The sequence below is a fragment of the Setaria viridis genome, chromosome 3, assembly GCF_005286985.2.
Source record: "Setaria viridis chromosome 3, Setaria_viridis_v4.0, whole genome shotgun sequence".
NCBI lineage: Eukaryota > Viridiplantae > Streptophyta > Magnoliopsida > Poales > Poaceae > Setaria > Setaria viridis.
This window is the reverse complement of record NC_048265.2, coordinates 8,006,678-8,027,582: the sequence shown is the minus strand read 5'-3', so window position 1 is coordinate 8,027,582 and position 20,905 is coordinate 8,006,678. Positions and strand designations below refer to the sequence as shown.

At 51.8% G+C, this 20,905-nt stretch overlaps 3 protein-coding genes across 3 annotated transcripts; all 3 read right to left on the bottom strand.

Annotated features, from left to right (window-relative positions):
* Positions 1–308: 308 nt before the first annotated feature.
* LOC117846908 (uncharacterized) lies at positions 309–7,078 on the bottom strand. The gene is made up of 7 exons (XM_034728030.2): positions 6,628–7,078; positions 6,338–6,528; positions 5,886–6,002; positions 5,615–5,734; positions 3,080–3,761; positions 2,563–2,975; positions 309–1,132 (listed from the first exon to the last, which is right to left on the bottom strand). The coding sequence occupies exons 1-7, from the start codon at positions 6,814–6,816 to the stop codon at positions 739–741; spliced, it is 2,106 nt and encodes a 701-aa protein (XP_034583921.1). The 5' UTR covers positions 6,817–7,078; the 3' UTR covers positions 309–738.
* A 154-nt stretch (positions 7,079–7,232) lies between these two features.
* On the bottom strand, positions 7,233–9,996 carry LOC117846910 (uncharacterized). The gene is made up of 8 exons (XM_034728033.2): positions 9,790–9,996; positions 8,719–8,867; positions 8,519–8,630; positions 8,342–8,424; positions 8,176–8,239; positions 7,972–8,089; positions 7,689–7,843; positions 7,233–7,578 (listed from the first exon to the last, which is right to left on the bottom strand). Exons 2-8 carry the CDS (start codon positions 8,835–8,837, stop codon positions 7,471–7,473), a joined length of 759 nt encoding a protein of 252 aa, XP_034583924.1. The 5' UTR covers positions 8,838–8,867; positions 9,790–9,996; the 3' UTR covers positions 7,233–7,470.
* A 3,202-nt stretch (positions 9,997–13,198) lies between these two features.
* LOC117850684 (uncharacterized) lies at positions 13,199–18,955 on the bottom strand. The gene is made up of 2 exons (XM_034732544.2): positions 15,674–18,955; positions 13,199–14,471 (listed from the first exon to the last, which is right to left on the bottom strand). Exons 1-2 carry the CDS (start codon positions 18,390–18,392, stop codon positions 14,092–14,094), a joined length of 3,099 nt encoding a protein of 1,032 aa, XP_034588435.1. The 5' UTR covers positions 18,393–18,955; the 3' UTR covers positions 13,199–14,091.
* Positions 18,956–20,905: the final 1,950 nt, after the last annotated feature.

Here is a 20,905-nt window from a genome sequence, read left to right as displayed (position 1 = left end):
CCGTCATACCGGAGTCCGGAGAACTTCCACGCGGTACATCTGACAGCCAAAGTTTGTACCGGGAAAAAGGGAAGAAGTATTCTTCTCGAGGTTGACATGGCTACCCTGTTTGATGCAATTCCATGGTTCTTCCCGTCCTTTTAACACTTGGGAGTCCAAGTCTAAGGGTACGGTACAATTGGGTGTCCATTTTGCTCTCCTCTCCATCTCATTGGGGGGGGGGGGGGGGGGGGGGGGGGGGGGGGGGAGAGGCTACGGCTAGGTGGTCATCCCATCCCGTGTTATTCGTCATGGTGATGGGAGCCCTCGACACCATGATCAGTCTTGTATCAAAAACTTCTACGTAGATGCAAATTACTGTATTTCTTATCCGCTTAGTAGGAACACCTTATGGGATTTAGGAACGTGTGTTCTGTGGAGCTGGCACAGACAAAGACGACAGATGCTTATGCACAACCCGTGAAATTGGCATATGCCATTCTTCATCGTCCCCCGAGGCTGATGATGCTCTTCGCCTCTTTAATTTGTTTTTGGATTAGCTGTGGCTGAGGCGTGTGCCTTTTCGTTTAGTTCTCGTATAATACTTTGTACCATTAAATGATTTTGTATCTTAGGCGTATAAGTAGCCCTTTGCCATGGCCCATGGGATTCTTGTATCTTAGGCGTAGAGTAGAACAAAACAAAGAGGATCTTGGGCCTAGCAGCCTAGAGTCTAGCAGGTCACGGCCTCACGGGCCACTATGTGGAAGGGCCCTCGAGGCGAATGTAGTCGTACATGACCCCGACGAACTGGTTCAGGGCGCTCGCCTGGGTGATGTCGATGGTGTTGTCGCCTCGGATGAGCAGGCGGCCGTCGATGCCCAAGTCCAGGCTCCACTCCGTGCCGCGTATGCCGTGCCGCGCGATGGCGTTGTTGTCGCCCATCAGAAACGCCGCCGCCGGCGCGCCGCGCGTGCCGGCGGCGCCGTCACCGCCACCGCCGTTCACCTGCACCTGCAGGCTCGACATGTGCGACGCCGCGAGGGCGACGCGCAGCGTGTAGTTGCCGCCCGCTACGACGCGGTCCAGGTGGAAGCGTATCTGCCATGTCGTTGGCACCACCGTGGTGTCACCCTTGCCGCCGACGACCTTCCTGCATCGAACAAATTAGTAGGAACCATAGAGATCCATGGAAGAAACTGAGCTTTACATGCGTACGTACGTACGTACATGCATGCATGCATACATACACAATTTTGCTATAATACACCTGGGTGCATCCTGTGCATAGAATGCACCCAAGCAGGTGGGCGTACTAGGTCCAGCGCACCCAACTAAATATGCGGTAAGTGCTTCCTAAATTAATTTGTATTTTCCACGTAAAGTCACCTGGCGTACAAATCCCACGAGACTGCATGCATGCATGGATAGAATTTTTGTTGGTTTGAATCTTTGAAACAAATTTTCTCCTGAACCGTAACCCGATTGACCAATCGTTTGTCCCATCTGTCTAAAAAAATATTCTTAACAAAACTAGATCCAATATGGATTTATCGCTTAAGTGAATTGCATCTATGTACTATTGATTGCAACTCGTACTACTACAGAGTTGCAACTAGTTATAACTCTGTATATTATTTGCATCTAGTCCAAATAATCATATCAAGTTGCAATCATACCTTGTTGCAACCAGAGTACCAACCGTATTGCAATAGAGTAGTATCTAGTTACAATTAGTATTAACTTGTTGTAATTGGGTAATAACTGGTTGCAATTCTATTCAATAGGAAGTATATCTGGGTACAATAAGAGTAGCAACTGGGTTGCAACTGATTATTAAATAATTGCAACCATGAGTAACAAGTGCTAAATAGGCTACAATCAAGTTGCAATTGGGATGCAGACGTTCTTGCAACTCAAAGTACAGCTTAGTTGCAATTACATGCTTAAAAACTTCATCAAATATAGTCTTCATGGATCTTGTTGTGTTAAGCACATTTTTCCAACAACCTACTGCAAACGGATCTAAAATCGGATCTGCGATTTAGGAGATATCGTATTTTTTTCGTTTTGAATCAAGAAAAGATTCATTGTATGCATGTTTCCTGGTGGGTGGGTTAAGCTGTGAGGTGGCGTCACCTGGTTGGTTGTCTCCATTTAGTTTTGCATACAAGAGCGTGTGCTTTCCTTGGCGTGTGAATTAGCTAGCACGCGGAACGTAGGGTGGGTGGTTTGTGCATTTGCTATACAGAATGCACCTGGCTGCATTTTAACATCGTCATGTATGTATGTATATGTGCTCCCTCCGTATAGGGAAAGGAAGTCATTTTGGACAATGACACAGTCTCCAAAGCATTACTTTGACTCCTTATTTTTATAAAAATATTTATCCAAAAGTGATAAATGTATACTTTTATGAAAATATTTTTCAAGACAAATCTATTTATATGGCTTTCACGTTTCCAAACTCAACAACTTAAAAATTATTTATAATTTATATTCTCAACGTTTTGACCCAACCCTTGTCAAAATGACTTTTCTTTTTCGTACGGGGAGGGAATATATGTATATATGTGTGTGTACCTTGTGACATGCGCGAAGAACCAGTCCGTGGAGTGGTTGCTCTCGCCGACGGTGAACACGAGGTCGCTGTCGGGGTAGAGGGCGGCGTACCTCTCCCACAGGCCGTACTGCCTGTACCTGTCCTTGGTCAGGAAGAGCCTGCTGGAGTACCTCGGGTCGGGGTCGGGGACGTAGAACTCCGCCGCCGACCGGTCCGGGACGCCGATCTCCCACAGCGTGGGGCCCGACCTCGGGGGCTCGAACACGAGGTTGCCGACGTCGACGCCGCCCGCCGGAGTTACCGTCACGGGGAAGGTGTGCATGTAGTCACCAAGGATCCCGGGGACCCAGGCGTACAGGTTGTACACCCCTTCCCGGACGTCGCCGATGCTGAAGCTGCCGTCGGAGGCGGCCCTCGTCCAGAACTGGTACCTCTGCATCGTCCATGTCGCCGGGATCGGAGCCGGCCGGTCGTCAGCCATGGATGATCGGATCACCAACGAAAGAACTTTGAGCTGAGAGCCGGCGGGTTTCGTACCTTGCTCTCCGTGGCCCAGGAGGCAGGTTGGCCAGGCGCGGCGAGCCCGACGTAGGCCATCGCAGCCGGCTGCTGCTGCTTGTTGGCGACGCCGTCTCTGACCCAGAGCCTCCCCGTGACGGAGCCTCTCTCGCCTGCCTTTGCGAAGTCCGGCGACCGGGGGAAGTCGTAGGGCCATTTCCTCACCTCCGCTTGCGCCCGCGCCTTGGCGTCCTCCCAGAGGCCTCTCTTGGAGTCCGGGCGGCCGGAGTTCAGGTAGATGAAGACGGGGCCCAGCACCTTCTTCCAGTACTCGCCCTCCTCGAACTCGATCACCATGTCCCTGCCGACGTAATGCGGCCCCAGAAACACCGAGAGGGAGGTGGGGCCAACGTGGGAGGTGAGCTCCCGCTTGAGCGGCCCGCCGTTCTTGAACTCGTTGCTGGGAGTGACGACCCAGAAGCCCGTCGCCGCCGCCGGGTCGTCGTCGTTGCTGCCGGCGATCCACCCGTGCACCGTGTTGTCCTCGTTGTCCATGGAGTACTGGTACTTGTCGTCCACCTCCCCTCTGAACTCCGGCTCCACGGGGTCCACCAGCAGGACGGCCTCCTTGTACGCCAGCGGGACGCCGCGGGGTGGGTCCCTGTCCGCCGCGCTCGGCATGTACCTCTGGATGCCGTCCGAGATCGCCATGTAGTTGAACCTAAGGGCACCCGCAAGGGGCCGTTAAGACCTTACTATAGTGAATCCACGTAAGAGGAGAGAGAAGAAAACGTCGACAGATGTAGCGAGGGCCGCTACACGCACTTCTATATCGCGCGGGCCCCTTTCCTCCTCTACTCTCTCTCCTCGCCTCCTCTCCCTCTCCCTTCCGAGCAGCCCCGCTTGGGCTAGGCCACGGCCGGCCGGCACCGCAGCGGAGCTCCTGCTGATGCTCTTCCCGGTCGGCTGGCGTAGCTCGTCGCCGGCGGCTTCCGCCGCGAGTGGAGCTTGTTGGCCGCGGCCCGGGGCGAGGCAGCGCAGGACGCCCCCGCCGGCGTGAGGCCACGGGCACGAGCGAGCTGGGGCCTGGGAGGCGACGCGGAGCGAGGCGCCGGCGCGGGGAGAGGTGGAGGGTGGCGGCCGGCGCGGTCACAGAGCAGCGGAGCAAGGTGGAGGGCGGCGGCCGGCGCGGTCGCAGAGCAGCGAAGCAAGGTGAGGGGCGGCGGCCGCGGCCTGCGTGGGCGCTGAGCGCGGGCGACGCGGGCGGCTGTGGCGGGGCCGACGGGCCGTCGAGCCCCACCGCGGGCGGAGGAGGGCGCTCAGCAGCGCGCGGGGCGGCTCGCCTGCTCGGGGGGCGGCCGGGCGGAGGAGCGCCTGCCGGCTCGGGGAAGATGGGGCAGAGAGGGGGGAGAGGAAGGAGGAAGATGACTGTGGGATCCACTAAAGTTTTAGAAATAAATGTTAAAATGTACTCCCCCGTCCCAAATTATAGGTCCATTTGACTTTATTAGATTTATAAACTTTATTATGCACTTAGACATAGCCTATGTCTAGATGCATAATAATATCTATGTATCTAGAAGAGTTAAAATGACCTATAATTTGGAACGGAGGAAGTACCTGTTACATGGGTAGTCCATAGGTACTCTCTATAACTTGTATAATTTTACAATGTATTATCTACTATTTCACACCCGTGCAATGGTATGGCGGGTACCCTATACAGGCATGCTAATGGGTTGAAACCCGCCCCAAACCCACCCCAACCCGCAATAAATTAACTCATTCACCCACCCCACCCCGCTCCATAATTCTATTGTGTAAACCCAACCCAACCCACCCCACAAATTGATATAACCCGTGGGTTTTGTACATGAACCTATAAATTTATACAAACCTCATGTTCACACTTTAAAATTTTGGAAAAATTGACCGAAATTTGTTGCAGATGAATTAGTTTGACAATCCGCTACTTTGTGCAAAGCAGTGCGGCTGGACTTATATGTGGGGCCTGCGTCAAGAGTCGGACCCTAAAATTAAAACCTCACGTTCACACCTTAAAATTTTGGAGAAATTGATCGAAATGGTACGGGTAGTCTATAACTTCACAACCTGTCATGTGGGTAGTCTATAGGTATTGTCTATAACTTCACACCCGCAATGGTACGGGTGCCCTAAGGTTATTCTCAATGCAAAGTTTCATGCTTATGTTTTCAAGAGTGCTACGTAAGCAAGAATATATTTAGTTTATAGATGAAATACCTCACACAATGCATTGTTTCATCTTTTGTTGTTTTCAAAGTTACATGTAAGATACAAGCATTTTGAAAACCGTGTACACATGATTTCATCCCTATGAAACCAATTTCTTCTCTCACCGCATAATTAAATAGGGTGACATGTCATCACAATTGTCTACATGGCACCTCATTTATTTTCCATGAAGTGTCATTAAGAATGGCCTAACACAACACATTACTATGAACATTAATTGTGTCATTAAATCGAATAAAGCAACGTAAAATGTAATTAATAAGCAAAAAACACGGATGGATGGATGTGTAGTTGACGTACTTGGCGGCGTTTAGTTTGAAAGCGAGGCGAGCCACGGAGATGTTGAGAGCTGGGTGCTCCCGGGCGTGCTCGAAGATGGCGTAGCAGTAGAACCCGGAGCTGTCTCTCAGCATCACAAGCCTGCATGCAGTCTCATATCGTCTCAGTGAAACGAACAGGACCTTTTGATTTTTTGCAGGACTGTATTTTTGGTTGGTGCTACTAATTTAACAAGTAATGTTTTACGGCATGCATGCGCCGCCATTGGTTTAGTTTTTTTAAATGTACTTACCTCTTGTCGACGTTTAGCCGTACGCTGTTTGGACGCGACGCGTTGTATGAGCTCCTGAAGGAAAGCTCCACTTGCTCCTCACTTGAGGATACGACCTGGAACTCTGTACCGTCCAAACTGTGTGTGTATATATGTTTATATTTAGTCACTTCAGTATGTGCTGTCTAACTTTAGCTAATTTGTAGCGATCACAAATCAAATCAGCAATCATTTACTGATGTGAAATCGAAACCATGCATCTACTGCTGAATGTTTACTAATGAAAATCGCAACCATGCATCTACTGCTAAAGGAAAAGGGAATCACAGTCAGAAGAAAACAGCAACCAACCGGGCCAGATTAACCCAATCATTCCTACTGATCGACATGGAGTTTTGGACCTGATGCTAAAGCTAGAATAACACTACTATCAGAGAGATTTATGTAAATGATGAGCTAGAGCAGGCACTCACATATCCATCGTTCCTCCTGGGTGATCCGAGCCAGGGTAGTTCCAGACCACATCCCAGTACCCTCCCGAGTTCCCCTGGCTGGCGTTGTACTCCAGCAGGTTTTGGTCGCCGCCGCCGCCGTAGCGGATGCCGGTGATCTGGCCCTGCGGCCTCGACAGCGACACCTGCACCACGCCATTGTCTACAACTACCTGCATATCGTCATTCATCATGTTCTGTTAGTCTGTTACTGATTTCGTGTGCAAAGAGATCCAACAAGCTAGCTAAGAAGGCAACGTACAGCAACCAACCTGGCCAGGGTCGACGCGTAAGGTGACGCCACCGGCTGCTTGCGGCGGGGCGGCGGCGACGAGCAGCACCAGCATGGACGCTCCCACGGCGAGCTTGAGGCACCACCTCGGAGCGGCGGCCATGGTCCACGAGACCACCATGGATGGTGCCATGGTCCACGAGACCACGATGAATATACTAGCTCCCATATATATAGTGGAGGACTTTATACACCCAAGACCATGAATATGATGTCATGGTATGGTATGCATATATTCTTGTCATTAATGTCTTCCAAGCTCGCTCGATTCTCAAATTAATACAGGGTCTAAATTAAAAGACTCCAAGCAAGTCTCCAACTAGTCATATATGTAATGCTATCTATTGAATTAATTAGTGCGATTCACATGTACTACAGGGACTCTCTAGTTGACTTCTAGCGGCACCATAAGACTATTTTGATTCAATTATACAGGGCCTCTTGGTTGACCACTCCACCGGGCACCGGCAAACATAGTGGATGCATCAACCATCTTTACAGTCCAATCAAACGGCCGACAGAATTGTTTCCGCCACACAAAATAGCATGTGCCCGAAGAATTTTAATACGATGAGCAAGGAAATCTACATATGCGTGTCCTGCTGTGTCGCATCTCTCTATATATGCTGCCTCCTTTACATGTATGTACACAAGAGTATTTTATACACGTGCAGTTTAAATTCCTGACCAATGATCGAGGATCTGAAAAAATTAACAGAAAAATGTTTTTGCTACCAGCACGAGCCAATTACTCTGCTGTACTGTACGTACATCCTGCACGCAGAGCATTCTTGGCTGGGAACCGAAACCCATGATCGATCGATTACCATGACCCATCTTCTAGTTGGCTACTCGTCTTCTTCATCACATCCTCGCCAGCACCATCCCGCAATTTGCAATCACTTGTCAGTGCTCTAACCCATGAATCAACCTGGAAAATGCGAATCCAATGCAAACTTAACGTTATCAATTTCTACCAAGTCCCGTCCTGATGGCACCGCACAACTTTCATACATTCATTTTCTGCATTTTCTGTGTTACCTGTATTTCGGAGGTACTGGAGCATTGAAACTTCAAGCCTTGGCGGGTCAACAGGTAAAACGCATATCTTATCTTTTCATCTTCTGGCACAAAGTTTGGAAGCCGCCCTACTTCAACAATATCGTGTAACAGTGTAGATTCTTGTGGGCTCAAGTCTGAAATATAGAAATGTCACAAGTTCAGTGACAGCTAGGATCCAAACGCGTCATATGCCAGCATTCACCAATATCATCTGTGGTCTGTGGATGGAACATCACCAAAAGAAAAAAGAAGAAGAATTTACCTGTCGATTTCAGATAATAGTACACACACTGCCCTTGTAGAACAACAAAGCGAGGAAGCCAGTCATCCACATCAGCATCGTCTAAGATAGGTGGTTCTCCAGGAAGTTGGGTCCATCGCTATAAATGCCAAAAGTCTATACTCATTAGTATTGAAGGATTTGACAAGAATGAAGCAACAAAAGCAAAAAGGACAGGTTTCATACACTTCTAATGTAGAGATAGCCAGAAAGGCGAGCATATCTCAAAACTTCATCAATGTTTTCCAACCTAGATGGCCAAAACATAAACAAAATGCGAATGATATCATCAGAATATATCCACCTTTCAATGAAGTGTATATTAAAAGGTTCTTTTCTTTGTATATCATACCGAGCTTTTAAGTGGGATTCCCTTTCCTCAGCATCTGCTATTTCAGTTCGTAAAGACTCCACTTCAGCCCTGGATAATTCGATCTGCTACCAATGAAAACTGTTAGTGTTGCAAGAGAGCACTCATGCTGGCATGCAAGACAGAAGCAGGAAACTTGTGTATTGATGATTCAGTAACCTTGTCATCATCCTCATTGCTCGTAGACCATCTCAAGCGAGGAATGGACAACAAACGCAAAAGAGATGCAGCTCCCTTAGCTCGTTTTGGCGTCCAGGATCGTCTTTGTGAACTGCTTACATGAGAGAACAGCATGTCAGCATACCCACAAAAGCAGAGAATGAGTTTGGCAATAGAATCCCTTTCGCCACAAGTATCACCTTGGTGGAGTATCCAGGTTACTCTTACTTGTGGATAGACCATCAGGACTCTCCATAGCTTCTTTTGATGGTGCAAAGTATTGGGGGAAGACCTCTATCCGTCCGTAAACATCATCCATCCAAACATGCAAGTGCTAGAAGTGCATACTCTGTTTACAGAAAGGTAAATAGCATTACTGAGCTATAAGCTGGTAATGAAGTAATACTTCTCCATTAGGCCATGTATTTATCAGGCATACATCAAGCGGGACCTTGTAAAATTATTTGACTCCAAATATCAGCATGCTAATGAATGAATAGTTAATTCATTGCAAGAGACAGTTCCAAGTCCAGGTACCCTTTTTATTCAAAATTGCACAAGCACATGTGTGTGGAAGTAATTAGGATAAACTGATCAACACCTGGTACCAGTATTTGACCTATGTAAATGCGCACGGTACCAGAGAGAAAACTTTGTCGCGGCATATGCACTTCAGTATTTCCTTGTTATATGAGGCAAAGAGGACCTGTAGCGGTCGTTGACTACCAAATTTCCGTCCTTTTTTACTTACTAGAGAAAATTAAGGTCCTTCGTGGAATCCGTACCCATGCGCATAATGTGTTGATCATACTAATAATAAGGCTAAGGAAGGATGCGGTATAATTTCAGCAGAAAGGAGAAGGTACAGGAGCCTACTAGTTTGGTTTCATTGAACTGAATAAGCAGAAAAACATGCTTATGTTATGTGGAGTATCATCAAATGCTTGCTCCCGTTGAAAATTAAGACATGCCCTGTCCTCGCATCCCATTGAGAGAGGCGGGGACACCTAACAGCAGGGGTTACTGAATTAGGTGAAGTTGACACACAATTGAACGGAACGGAAGTCAATCATTGAATTACTGATCCGCAAGAGAGTCAAAATTGGAGCTTGCTAATGCTAGCTGCTAATACTAACCCCCCATCTAGTCTGGCAAGCATACCAGAGAGATCCAAGCCAAACGGATAAGAGAGATCGGCGACGGGCTGAGGTCATGTATCGAGAGAAAGCGAGAACATGAAGAAGAAATCAAGGAGAACTACGGGATCAAACCTGAGGCGCAGAGCAGCAGAGCAGCGCAGCGCAGGCCTCGTTTACTCTCTTCCTTTTCTTCTTCAGAAGAAGACGGGCGGGCGGAGACGGCGGCGAGCCGGCGGCGCGCGGCGAGTCGGCAGTTGGGACGGGAAGGGAAAGGTTGGTGAAGGGAACAAACAAGACAGCAAAGGGCGCGGGGTGGGTCAGGTCAGAGTAGAGAGGAGGCCAGGTCGGACGCGATGGCCGTTTTGACCCTGCTGCCGTGCTGGTACCGGTTCCGCCAGCTCTATCTTGTCTAGCACAGATAGGGCTCGGCAGTAGTTCAGTTTATTTCGTTTCAAAGAAATAAATTTGAAAAAAAAAGAAATCCGATTAACTACTCTTCCAAATAAATTTATTTATTTATTGAACTAATATACTTGACCTAAATATCATGCATTTAAGGATGAAGGTAGTAAGAAAAAAGTAAAATTAAATCTAAATAATTTAAATATTTTCGTTGGGCTTATGTTTTTTATTTTTTCCCTTATAATAACTGTTTTTAAGTTATAACTTCTTCACTCAAATTTTACAAATAGTTTATACAGAGAATTTTGATAGGTTTTTAAGGCAAACTTCTGACACAGTTCTTTGGAAAGCTTTTTTGGAAAACTTCTTGAGGAATCTTTCGCACGACAATTTCTATGGAGGTTTCTTACAAACACATTCTTCAGAATTTATCTAAGTATGTTTTTTTTGGAAATACCATGAGCCACACACAGCTTTGTTGGTTAGTTTCCTTTATGATGGAATTTGACCATCCGAATTCAAATATTTTGATTCAGCACAAGTACTTGTATTTTTGTTCTTCTACTGGTGGGTGGTATGGTCGTGGATATTGAGTTGCCTGTACTTACTTTCTTAATCTTAAGATCTGTCAGCCTAGTTTCTCATAGGTGTCATAGGCTCATGGCAGTAGGGTGTGTATTATTCTAGGAATGAGTGTGCACATGTATATTAAGTGCATGGATTCATATTATGTTACGGAGAACCTTTTGAAACAAGTCCCCTAGAAAATCTATTATCTTAATACAATAGTGGTAAAAGAAGTTACCACGTTCGCCGAGAGAGTCTAGAAATTTTCACATTAATTAAAAAAGAAGAAGAATATATACCATGGATTTTACGAAGATCTAACAGTCTAGATTAGTGCAAAGAGTCCATATCAAATACGATTAATAAATAGACACTGTTGATTTTAATGATGATCCGATGGCCCAAATTGAACTGGAGATTCGTTTTGCCAAGTTGCATAAATAAAGAGTCCTTGCCAATGTCAAATACAATTAATATCTAGCTAATGTAAAGAAACTGGACTCCAGCTAATTAAAGAGCATCCGTAAATAAGTTTAGCCTATATTTAAATAGGTACATTGTACGTCCTGCCACAAATATGATGACGAGCTGCTGTCTTCTCGCCAGAATCAGGACTTTGGTTGTTTGTCTCGGCTCTTCATGTGAAGATAATCATCCCGCCGAAATCAACAAGCAGAAGATTTTCTCCCGTAATCAGCATATTGTTTTGTCCCCGATTTTGTATGAGACTCCATTTAGGGTATTTTTATAGGCTATTTTGGTTTTTTATATTCATATATTTTTTTACTATGCACATAGATATATATTATGTTTAGTTACGTAGCAAAATCTATGAATCTAGAAAATTTAAAATCACCTACAATTTGAAACAAAGGGAGTATAAGACAACTTCCTAGCCGAAATCATCCGCTGTGAGCATGCTGTGGTGTGTATATCATATTCACAACCATCCATCCGCCTTCTTATAGGAATTAACAACACCAGTGATCTCACCGACACTTACTTGGAAAGATGATTTGCTAATCGAACTCAAGCATACAAGATTCGAGCAGCGGTGGCTCGAGGCATGTGACATGGCTGGAGCACGTCGTTACACTCATATTAAGAAATGCGGTCTACAAAAGCATACCAAAAGAGGGCATATGTGGCTCTAAGTATGGAAGAGCAAGATGCAAGATAGTGTGTTTCTAGAAAGGGCTCGACTGAGTTACTAGAGCCATCTTGGATAACTAGGTTACTATAGGTTTTAGGAAGCCCTAACTGTAAAAAAACGATTAGAGAGGGCTTGACTTGGAGAGCGCCACAATAATGACACAGGGGAACTAGGTCACAACAATGACAGGAATGTTGTGCAGCCATATCAAACAAGCGACGTGATTCTAATTTAGTCACCAGATCAAGTATCACCATGACATGGCCTAGCACAGTCGCTACCATTTAGGCATCGCAATCACTACCACCAGCAATGAAGAGAAGCAGTGAGATGGTGATGTCTTTTTATTAAGAATTGTGATTAGTGAACTCTCGGCTGGCCGAGAGCTGAAAATTTATATTAGGAGACATGAACAACAATATAGTTGCAGCATAGTGGCGATGTGATATATATAGAAAAAGCTACTCAAAATCAATATTTGACACGCGCCACCCGTCCACAACAAGATGTAAAGTGTTCAACACACGCTGTTAGGGACACATCCTGGATGATTGTGGAATTGCGGGCTGAGCTTTTTGGGAGCAGAGGCAGGAGAGAGGCAACGTGAGCCCATGATACCATTTGGAACTGATGAACTCCATATTTTTTACTCAAAAAAAATTCAAGTTGGATTAACTCACCGATTTTCTGAAGCCGCCATGGAGATTAAAAAAACCAGTCTAGACCATTAGGATCAAAACAATTATAATAATATGATTAAACAAAACTATTTGCATATATTACACTACTCGGAAACGAGATGTCGATTCCTCAAAAAAATCTCAAAACAAAATGGACTCGTGACTAATGCTAGCATTAGTCCCAGGTCTGAATTTCGTACTCCTCAGAGGCCTTTTAGTCCCGGTTGGTAACACCAACAGGGACTAACTCAAGACCACGGGTGACTATAAAAGGAAAACGTCCCCTACTCAATCATATGCACCGTGTATCTGAGATTGTAAGGAAGCTACGTGCGAGGTAAGAGGTTGTGAGTTTGAATCCCACGCACCGCGCACAAGCATACTTAGCTTGAAAAATCGTGCGACTAGTGACATGCGCGCGTGTGGGAGCTGCCTCGGAATTTAGAATAATTTTTTAGCGCATAACTCTTTAGTCTCGGTTTAGTAAATTGGGACTAAAGATCGGAACTTTTAGTCCCGAATTTGTAGTCCCGGATGGAAAAATCGGGTTCTTTGAGAATTTTCAACTGGGACTAAAGATGATTTTTCTAGTAGTGTTAAAGATGAGTTTTTCAGTAGGGTTAGTTTGAATAATAAAGCTTTTCAAATATTATGTAAAAAAATGCTAGCTACTCGTGCTATTTGCGCGGGGTACCTTGCTAGTTTGTTCGAACAAACACGTTCTTGGGAGTAAGTTCCAAATAAGGCGTGAAAAAAGAACTTTGCTAGATGAAAAGGGTTGATGGAGAGCAACATGAATGGTGGGGGTGATGACAAATAAAAAATGAAGAGAGGTGCTAAAGGGGAAAAGAAAGAAAAGGAAAAATAATGAAGGAAGAACAAAAGAAAAAAAGGGCAGGAAGTTGGAATACACACATCAAGGAGCGCCTCCAACTCAGTGCTGCCGGCTGCCGCAAATGGGGTTTCAACGGTTTTGACACGGAAACAGTCAAACAGGCCGAGACAAGAGCAGGGGGGCGCCATACTCAAAGAAAACAAAAGGGAGACAACGGCGCTGCTTCTCGTTGACAGGGACATTGCGGCGTGCATGGCATGCATGGCATGGCAGGGAGCGAGATATATGCACGCCGACGACGGACGGAGAGATGGATGGAACAATCTCCACCGCCTCCGAATCCCTGTACAAGGACAGAGACACGACGTACCCCTGCTGCTGTCCTTCGGCGGCATGCATTTCAGCATGCGTCGCCGTCGCTCAGCTCAGCGCGCCAGAGCCGACAAGGCGACCGGCGACCGTGCCGGCAGCATGAGCAGCAACTACTACCTGCTATCTACATCTAGGACCAGTGGTAGCGCGGACAAAGACAATACGCTATATATGGAGTATAGGCCTTGCACAGTACAGTATGTTCCAATGGCCTGCTGCCCTTCCGCCGGCCGCGCAACATGGCCGCGATGCCAACGCGAGCTCCTCGATCCCCTCCATCCGAGCAGTAGAGAGCAGAAATGTACCCCAGGGCGCAGCCATGGCCGCAGTACAGACATATGTCAGGTTGTGCGTGACTCTGGGCCGGCCAGCCGGCATGCATAGTATATATGACGGCGATGCCTCCATCCATATGCTGTCAGCTGTCAGCAGGCGTCGTCTGGACGAGCTGCTGCGGGCGGCGGCGTCGTCAGCGGCGGCGGGTGGTGCTTGGCCTGCTGGAGCATCTGGACGACCTCGCGCATGGTGGGGCGCTCGACGCTGTGCTCCTGCACGCAGAGCATGGCGACGAACAGCACCTGCGCCGCCTCCCCCACGGGGACGTCGCCGCCCAGCCGCGGGTCCAGCAGCGCCACCACCCCGCCTCCGGCGGAGCTGCGGGCGCGCGCCCACTGCACCAGGTCCACCGCCCCGTCCCCGCCGAGGTGCTCCCCCACCGGCCTCAGACCCGTCAGCAGCTCCAGCAGCACCACGCCGAAGCTGTACACGTCGCTCTTCTCGTCCACCTTCAGCGTGTACGCGTACTCTGCACGCAAACATTCGTATACACAGCAGCTCAGTACAACTATAGCTTTGTGATACCGGTCGAAGTAAAAAAGGCGTGCACGCACGCACGCATGCTCGCTCACGGCCAGTGAAAGAGCCCCTAGCTTTGTAATGCAACCACACACGGTGAAATGGTAAAGGGAGCATGCATGCACGTAGCGTATGATAGTAAAGGATCGCAAAGGAACTTTGTTCGGCCGAGAATCATATGTGTTCCCTTCAGAATAAGAGATGGAAATAAAGCAAACAAAGTTACTGCTGCATTGTGTCTAATAAGGCTGGCTAACTAAAGTCGGTAACAGTGAACAACTAAAGCATGTACTACTGCTAAAGGCCATCTAAAATAACCATATGCATGCATGATGCATCCATCGAACACAGGATCGACCCCTCCACTGCACACTAGACTGAGAATCCATCAAGCTTAAAGGTGTGCTTTTGTTTCCAGCGTGTATAAAAAGGACATATACCACATGCATACAGTGTACGTGGAGTAGTGCCGTACGTTCCCAAGCGACTGGAACCATGCACGCATGATTAGTCTCTGGTCAAAAAGCTAGGTTCGTTCCCCGCTACAGCAGTAGCAGCAGGCACAGTGCAGTGAGCTCGCCGAGGCAAAGACGACGAGAGGGGGAAAAGGACATAGAAAGGAGCTAGTAGTAGAATGCAGCGTCCTGCCATGAAATGGTGTTGTGCGAGCAAAAGCAAAAGATGGCGTTGATGGCAGGGGCATGCATGCAGAACGCAAAGCAAAGCCAAAGCGAGCGCTTCCTTTGAGGCGCGCCCCGGCGTCTAGTCATCATCGCCTCATCGGAGGGTGTGGGGCCAGCCTGGTGTCCTGTCTTGTTTTATTCCATTCCACCGCCAGCACCCCTCCCTCACTGAGTCACTGTGCGCTCTGTCTGAACGGCCTGCAGATGCAGCTGGGCCGAATGGCCGATGGATGAATTGATCGTATCGTATCGAGTATGGATCGGGGTGCATGCATGCAGACGATGCCTAGGGATCACCGCGCCATGACCGTCGCGTCACTACCTCTCGTCCACCTGCGATCGATCGAGACAACAGCGCGCGGATGGAGAAGCATGCACGGCGCCATGGCGGCCGTTCTCCGTCGATTCTTTTGCCAGCTAGCCGGCTGAGCTGAGCAGAGCAGGATGATGCGGATGCTGTACTTCGTACCTGGCGCGATGTAGCCGTAGGAGCCGGCGACGGCGGACATGCACTCGGAGGCGCCGTTGCCGCGGAGGAACTTGGCGAGCCCGAAGTCGGCGACGTGGGCCTCCATGCGCGCGTCCAGCAGGATGTTGTTGGACTTGACGTCGCGGTGGAGGATCGCCGGCGAGCAGTCGTGGTGGAGGTAGCACAGCCCCCTGGCCGCCTCCGTCGCCACGCGCAGCCGCGCCGCCCACGACAGCGACCCGCCGTCGGGCCCGTGCAGCATCTCCCCGAGGCTGCCGTTCACCATGTACTCGTACACCAGCAGCCGCGCCGCCTGATCTGCCTCCCCCGGCGACGAGGAGGAGCTGCTGCTGCTGCTGCTGCAGAAGGCCAGCAGCCGCACGATGTGCCGGTGCCGGATCCGCCCCAGCGTCTCCACCTCCGCCTGGAACCCGCCGCCGCCGGCTGCCACGATCCGCTTCACGGCCACGACCTCCCCGCCGGGCATCGCGCCGCGGTACACCACCCCGGCGCCGCCCCGCCCCACCACGTGGTTCTCCTTCACGCACCGCACCACGTCCTCGCACCCGAACGACACCTTCTGGAACGCCGTCATCCGCCACCGGCTCGACGACGGCGACCGCCCGTGCCGCCGCCGCCGCAGCATGGCGGACCGCGTCGTCGCAACGGCCGCCGCCGCGAACGCCACGGAGCAGCCCAGCAGCCCCAGCGCCGCGAACAGCTTCAGCCGCCCCACCAACGAGGACGACGAGGCCTTCTGCTGCTGCTGCTCCATCCCGCCGCCGGCGCTAGCGCCCGCCCACTGCCGCGGCGCGCCCATCACCAGCCGCGGGTTCCCCTCGAACGACGACGCGTTGAAGTAGGCGAACTGGCCGTTGTCCGGCACGCGCCCGGACAGGTCGTTGTGCGAGAAGTCGGCGGCGGTCAGGCTCTTCATGGCGCCCAGCTCCCGCGGGATGCCGCCGCTGAGCGCGTTCCACGACACGTTCAGGTAGTTGAGGATCCTGATCCGCGCCAGCCGCCCGGGGATCGCGCCGGAGAGCCGGTTGCCGCTCAGGTCCAGGTACGTCAGCGACGCGCAATCCCCGACCTCGCCGGGCACCTCGCCGGTCAGGTTGTTGCCGCTCAGGTCCAGCTTCAGCAGCCGCCTCAGCCGCCCGACCTGACGCGGGATCTCGCCGCGCAGCTGGTTGCCGCCGAGGAGCAGCGTCTGCAGCGCGGAGAAGTTGCCGATGGACGCCGGGAGCGACCCGTTGAGGCGGTTGCCGGACAGGTTGAGCAGGGACAGCCTGGCGGGGACGCCGGCGTCGTCCTCCTCCAGCGCCGGCCCGGTCAGGTAGTTGCCCTGCAGCTCCACGGTGGTCAGCGCTGGCAGGTAGAGGAAGCCCCGCGGGAGCGGGCCGGTCAGGTAGTTCTGGCCCAGCCGCACCCGCGTGAGCGTCGGGCAGGCGCCGAGCCTCTCCGGCACGGGTCCGAAGAGGAAGTTGTCGAGGAGGATGAGGATCTCCAGCCGCCCACGCGCGCACAGCCACCGCGGCACCTCCCCCGTCAGCCGGTTCGTCGAGAGGTCCACCTCCCGGAGCGGCGCGGCGCGGCCGAGCGCCGCCGGGATGGCCCCCGTGAAGTTGTTCTGCCACAGCTTGAGGACCTCCAGGGACTCGAGGCCGGCGAGGAACTCCGGGACGCCGCCGCGGAAGCGGTTGATGAACATGTTGAGCAGCCTGAGGCCCCTGAGCGCGGCGAGCTCGGGAGGGATCTCCCCCGTGAGCGCGTTGTTGGAGACGTCGAGGAACCGGAGGCCGGTGAGGTTGCCGAGCGACGGCGGGAGGGTGCCGTTAAGCTGGTTCGTCTGCAGGTAGAGCGTGTCGAGCCTGGTGAGACCGCCGAGCGAGGCCGGGATGGGGCCCTGCAGGCCGCAGCTGGCGAGGTCGAGGTGGACGAGGCTGGCGAGACTCCCGAGCTCCGGTGGGATGCCGCCGTCGAAGCGGTTGAAGTAGCCGAGGTAGAGGTGGCGGATCGTGGTGAGGTTGCCGAGGTCGGGCGGGATGGCCCCCGTGAGGCTGTTGCCGGCGAGGGAGAGGAACTCGATTGCCGGGAAGCGGCCGAAGGCCGGCGGAATGGTGCCGGAAAAGAAGTTGCCGCCGAGGTCGAGGTGGCGGAGGCTCGGGAGCGCTGAGAGGCCGGCGGGGAGTGGGCCGGCGAGATCGTTATCGTAGAGGTCGAACACCTCGAGGCCCCGCATCGCGGAGAAGTCTATGCCCACAAGTGTGCCGTTGAACTGGTTGTTGGAGAGGTTGAGGTGGCGCAGGCCGCGGAGGGAGGCCACGGCGGGCGGCAGCGCGCCGGAGAGCGAGTTGGCCGCGGCGGAGAGGAAGCGGAGGCCCGCGAGGCCGCCGACGGCCGGGGAGAGCGCGCCGGAGAGGTTGAAGCCGGAGACGTCGAGAGAGACGACGGTGCGGCCGCCGGGCCCGCCGCAGGCGACGCCCGGCCAGGAGGAGCAGAGCGAGGCGGTGTTGGCCAGCGTCCATGCGCGCAGCGTCGGCGGGAGTGGCGGGGCGAAGGCGGCCTTGATGGAGAGCAGGGTGGCGGCCTGGCTGGCTAGCGAGCTGCTGTGCGCGTCGTCGTCGTCGTCAGCTTGAGGGGCGGTGACCGTGGTCGCGATGGCGGTGCGGAGCAGCAGCAGGAGGAGGAGGAGGCGGGAGAGAAGAGCCCGAGCCATAGAATGGGATGGGAAAGCAGCTGCAGAGCCGTGAAGGTGAAGCTAGCTGCGGGCCGGGCGGTGGCTAAGCTAGGCGATGGTGGCGAGTAGAAGGGCCGGACGAGGCATTTCCCTTCGTGCAGCCAGGGGGTGGAGATGATGGCGGCGATCGATGGAGTAGAGACTAGAGACTTGAGAGCGAGGGAGTCTGATGGTGATGCTGATGGAGGGAGGAGAGAGACTGAGCAGAGAGGCCGGGTCGCGATCAGTAAACAAGGGATGGCTCCTTTCTCTTCTTTTCAAGGATGGATCGGTCGCTGATCCACCTCACCCCACAGCTCGATCGCTCGCTCGCTGCCGGTAGGAGGGAAGTGGGAAGGGGAGGACGCCGACCGGGCCGGCGATAAAGCAGCGGCAGCCCAAAGCAAAAGCAAAAGATGGTCCATCGAGTGCCTGCCCTGCCCGCCGGCCCTGCCTGCCTGCCTGCTTATCAGGCAAAGCAAAGCGCCAAGCGAGCAGAGCGGCGGCCAGGGAGAATGTTGTAGCGTACCGGCGTGCACCGGTGCATGGCATGCAGCCCGACGCACTACGGCAGGATTCGCTTCTCTGCCGCAGCAGCAGGGGGGAATGCGATGCACCGCTCCCGCAGTGCACGGCATGGCTCTTTGCTCTGAGCCTCTCTGAAACTGATAGAGGGGGAACACAAACACTGATCAAGATACTGACGGCACACACAGGTTGCTCAAGCCTCAAGACCAATGTCCGGGGTGCTGTGTTGCTGGTGTGCTGTAGAGTTACAGCCAAATTTTCCTCGACAAACTGTAGCATGGTGTTTGGCACGGCTCCACTCCGTAACTCCAGCGACTCCAGTAAAAAATCTAGCCAAACATGTCAACTCGAAAACTCCATGGAGCTGCCAACTCTATGGAGCTGTAGTGCAATTGGGGCTGGAGTTTTGGAGCACCCCTTTTGCTGCTCCAAAACGTCAAATTTGAACCTACTCGTGGAGTTGGTGGGTAATTACCCACCACTGCCACTGATTACACAAGATAACGTTTCATTCTTTCTTGCCTCGCGCCTCTGTTCCTTCTTCATTCTTGAGTACTCACGCCCAGCCGCGCCTAGGGTTGCGCCGACCGTCCCTGCGCCGCCGCCGTAGGCCCCGCCTCAGGCCGGTCGAGCCCCGCCGCCAGCCGCTTTAGCCCCGCCCGGCCGCCTTACCTCCGCCTCCCGCCGCATCTGGACGCGCCCCGCCGCCGGCCGTCGCGCCCGCCGCCGAAGGGCGCCGCCGGCTGCAGCGCCCCGCCCCCGAAGCCCGCCGCCGCAGTTCCCCGCCGCCGAAGCCCCGACGCCGCCGAAGCCCCGCCGCCGAAGCCCGACGCCGGCCGTCTCGCCCGGCCGTCTCACCCCGCCGTCGAAGCCCGACGCCGGCCGTCTTGGCCTGCCGCCGAAGCCCGCCGGCGGCCGCAGCGCCCCACCACCGGCCCCCTGCGCCGGCCGTGCGCCCCTGGAGGGGGAGCAGGTGGCGGCCGGGTGGCCACCGTGGCTCAGCGCCGACGCCGGGGAGGCCATCCAGGGGTGGATCCCGCTCAAGGCCGACTCCTTCGAGAAGCTGCAGAAGGTATTGTGGAGCTTTCAGCTGAGGTTTCCTGTGTGATTTCATTTCGGTTCAGATTTCGTGACTGATTCAGCTCAATAGCTCGTGGGTCATTTTTCGTGGCAAAATTTTTGCGTGCACGTGGAATTTTAGAAGGATGGTAGTTGTTGGGACCGTAATTTGGTCTAACTGTAATTTCCGTGACTGTATCTTTCTGGTGTCCTTTATCATTGTGTTTGTTAGTAGTACTTTGTTGGTGATGGATTACGACATGAACAATAAACTAGTATAATCGACAATTGTTATGAGGATGTAGGGGATGTGACTTGATTGATCCGGTGTCTCCTTCGGTGAGGCATCACATGGCCTCGTCGTCTCCATTGTTGAAATGCTTTTCTGGTAGGGAATTGATCTCTTTATACCATTTCTTCTATGTGATCACCGTACCATGGAGAGATAATTGGGAAACAACAAGGGGAATAAAACTCTGGAATACAGGTTCAATTTCTGGTGTGCCATCGTATGCACTGCCTTCTATGCTGAACGAGAACCTGCATTCTTTTCTCCATGTATATATGATATTTTATTTAGATATATGTTTTCTGTGGCTTCTAAAGGTCTGACCATTTCTGTTTGTTGCATTGTGTCTAGGTTGGGCAAGGCACTTATAGCAGTGTATTCAGGGTACGGGAACTTGAGATGGGAAAGATTGTTGCCCTTCGGCCCCAAAAAGTATCGCGTCTCTCTCCCTATTCTGTAAAAAGTTGTAGTTCACACTTCACAGTAGTTCCCAATTTTGCGCGTGAAGGCACGATAGTTAATTTTGCACCTTTTCGTTCATGCTTCAAGCTTTGAATTGAAGGTATTGATACACTTGTACATGAACATGATTTGTGCACGATGGTTTTCTTCATTAATATGTTTCATGTCCAGGCTA

Excerpts from the sequence above, each read along its gene's own strand:
- LOC117846908 (XM_034728030.2), bottom strand. The coding sequence starts at position 6,816 with ATGGGAGCTAGTATATTCATCGTGGTCTCGTGGACCATGGCACCATCC. Across the intron at positions 6,529-6,627 it reads TACGCGTCGACCCTGGCCAG|GTAGTTGTAGACAATGGCGT; the intron begins GTTGGTTGCTGT and ends GACGATATGCAG. Across the intron at positions 6,003-6,337 it reads CCAGGAGGAACGATGGATAT|TTTGGACGGTACAGAGTTCC; the intron begins GTGAGTGCCTGC and ends ATACACACACAG.
- LOC117846910 (XM_034728033.2), bottom strand. The coding sequence starts at position 8,837 with ATGGATGATGTTTACGGACGGATAGAGGTCTTCCCCCAATACTTTGCA. Across the intron at positions 8,090-8,175 it reads GCTATCTCTACATTAGAAGT|CGATGGACCCAACTTCCTGG; the intron begins GTATGAAACCTG and ends TGGCATTTATAG. Across the intron at positions 7,844-7,971 it reads CTATTATCTGAAATCGACAG|ACTTGAGCCCACAAGAATCT; the intron begins GTAAATTCTTCT and ends TCTATATTTCAG.
- LOC117850684 (XM_034732544.2), bottom strand. The coding sequence starts at position 18,392 with ATGGCTCGGGCTCTTCTCTCCCGCCTCCTCCTCCTCCTGCTGCTGCTC. Across the intron at positions 14,472-15,673 it reads CTACGGCTACATCGCGCCAG|AGTACGCGTACACGCTGAAG; the intron begins GTACGAAGTACA and ends GTTTGCGTGCAG.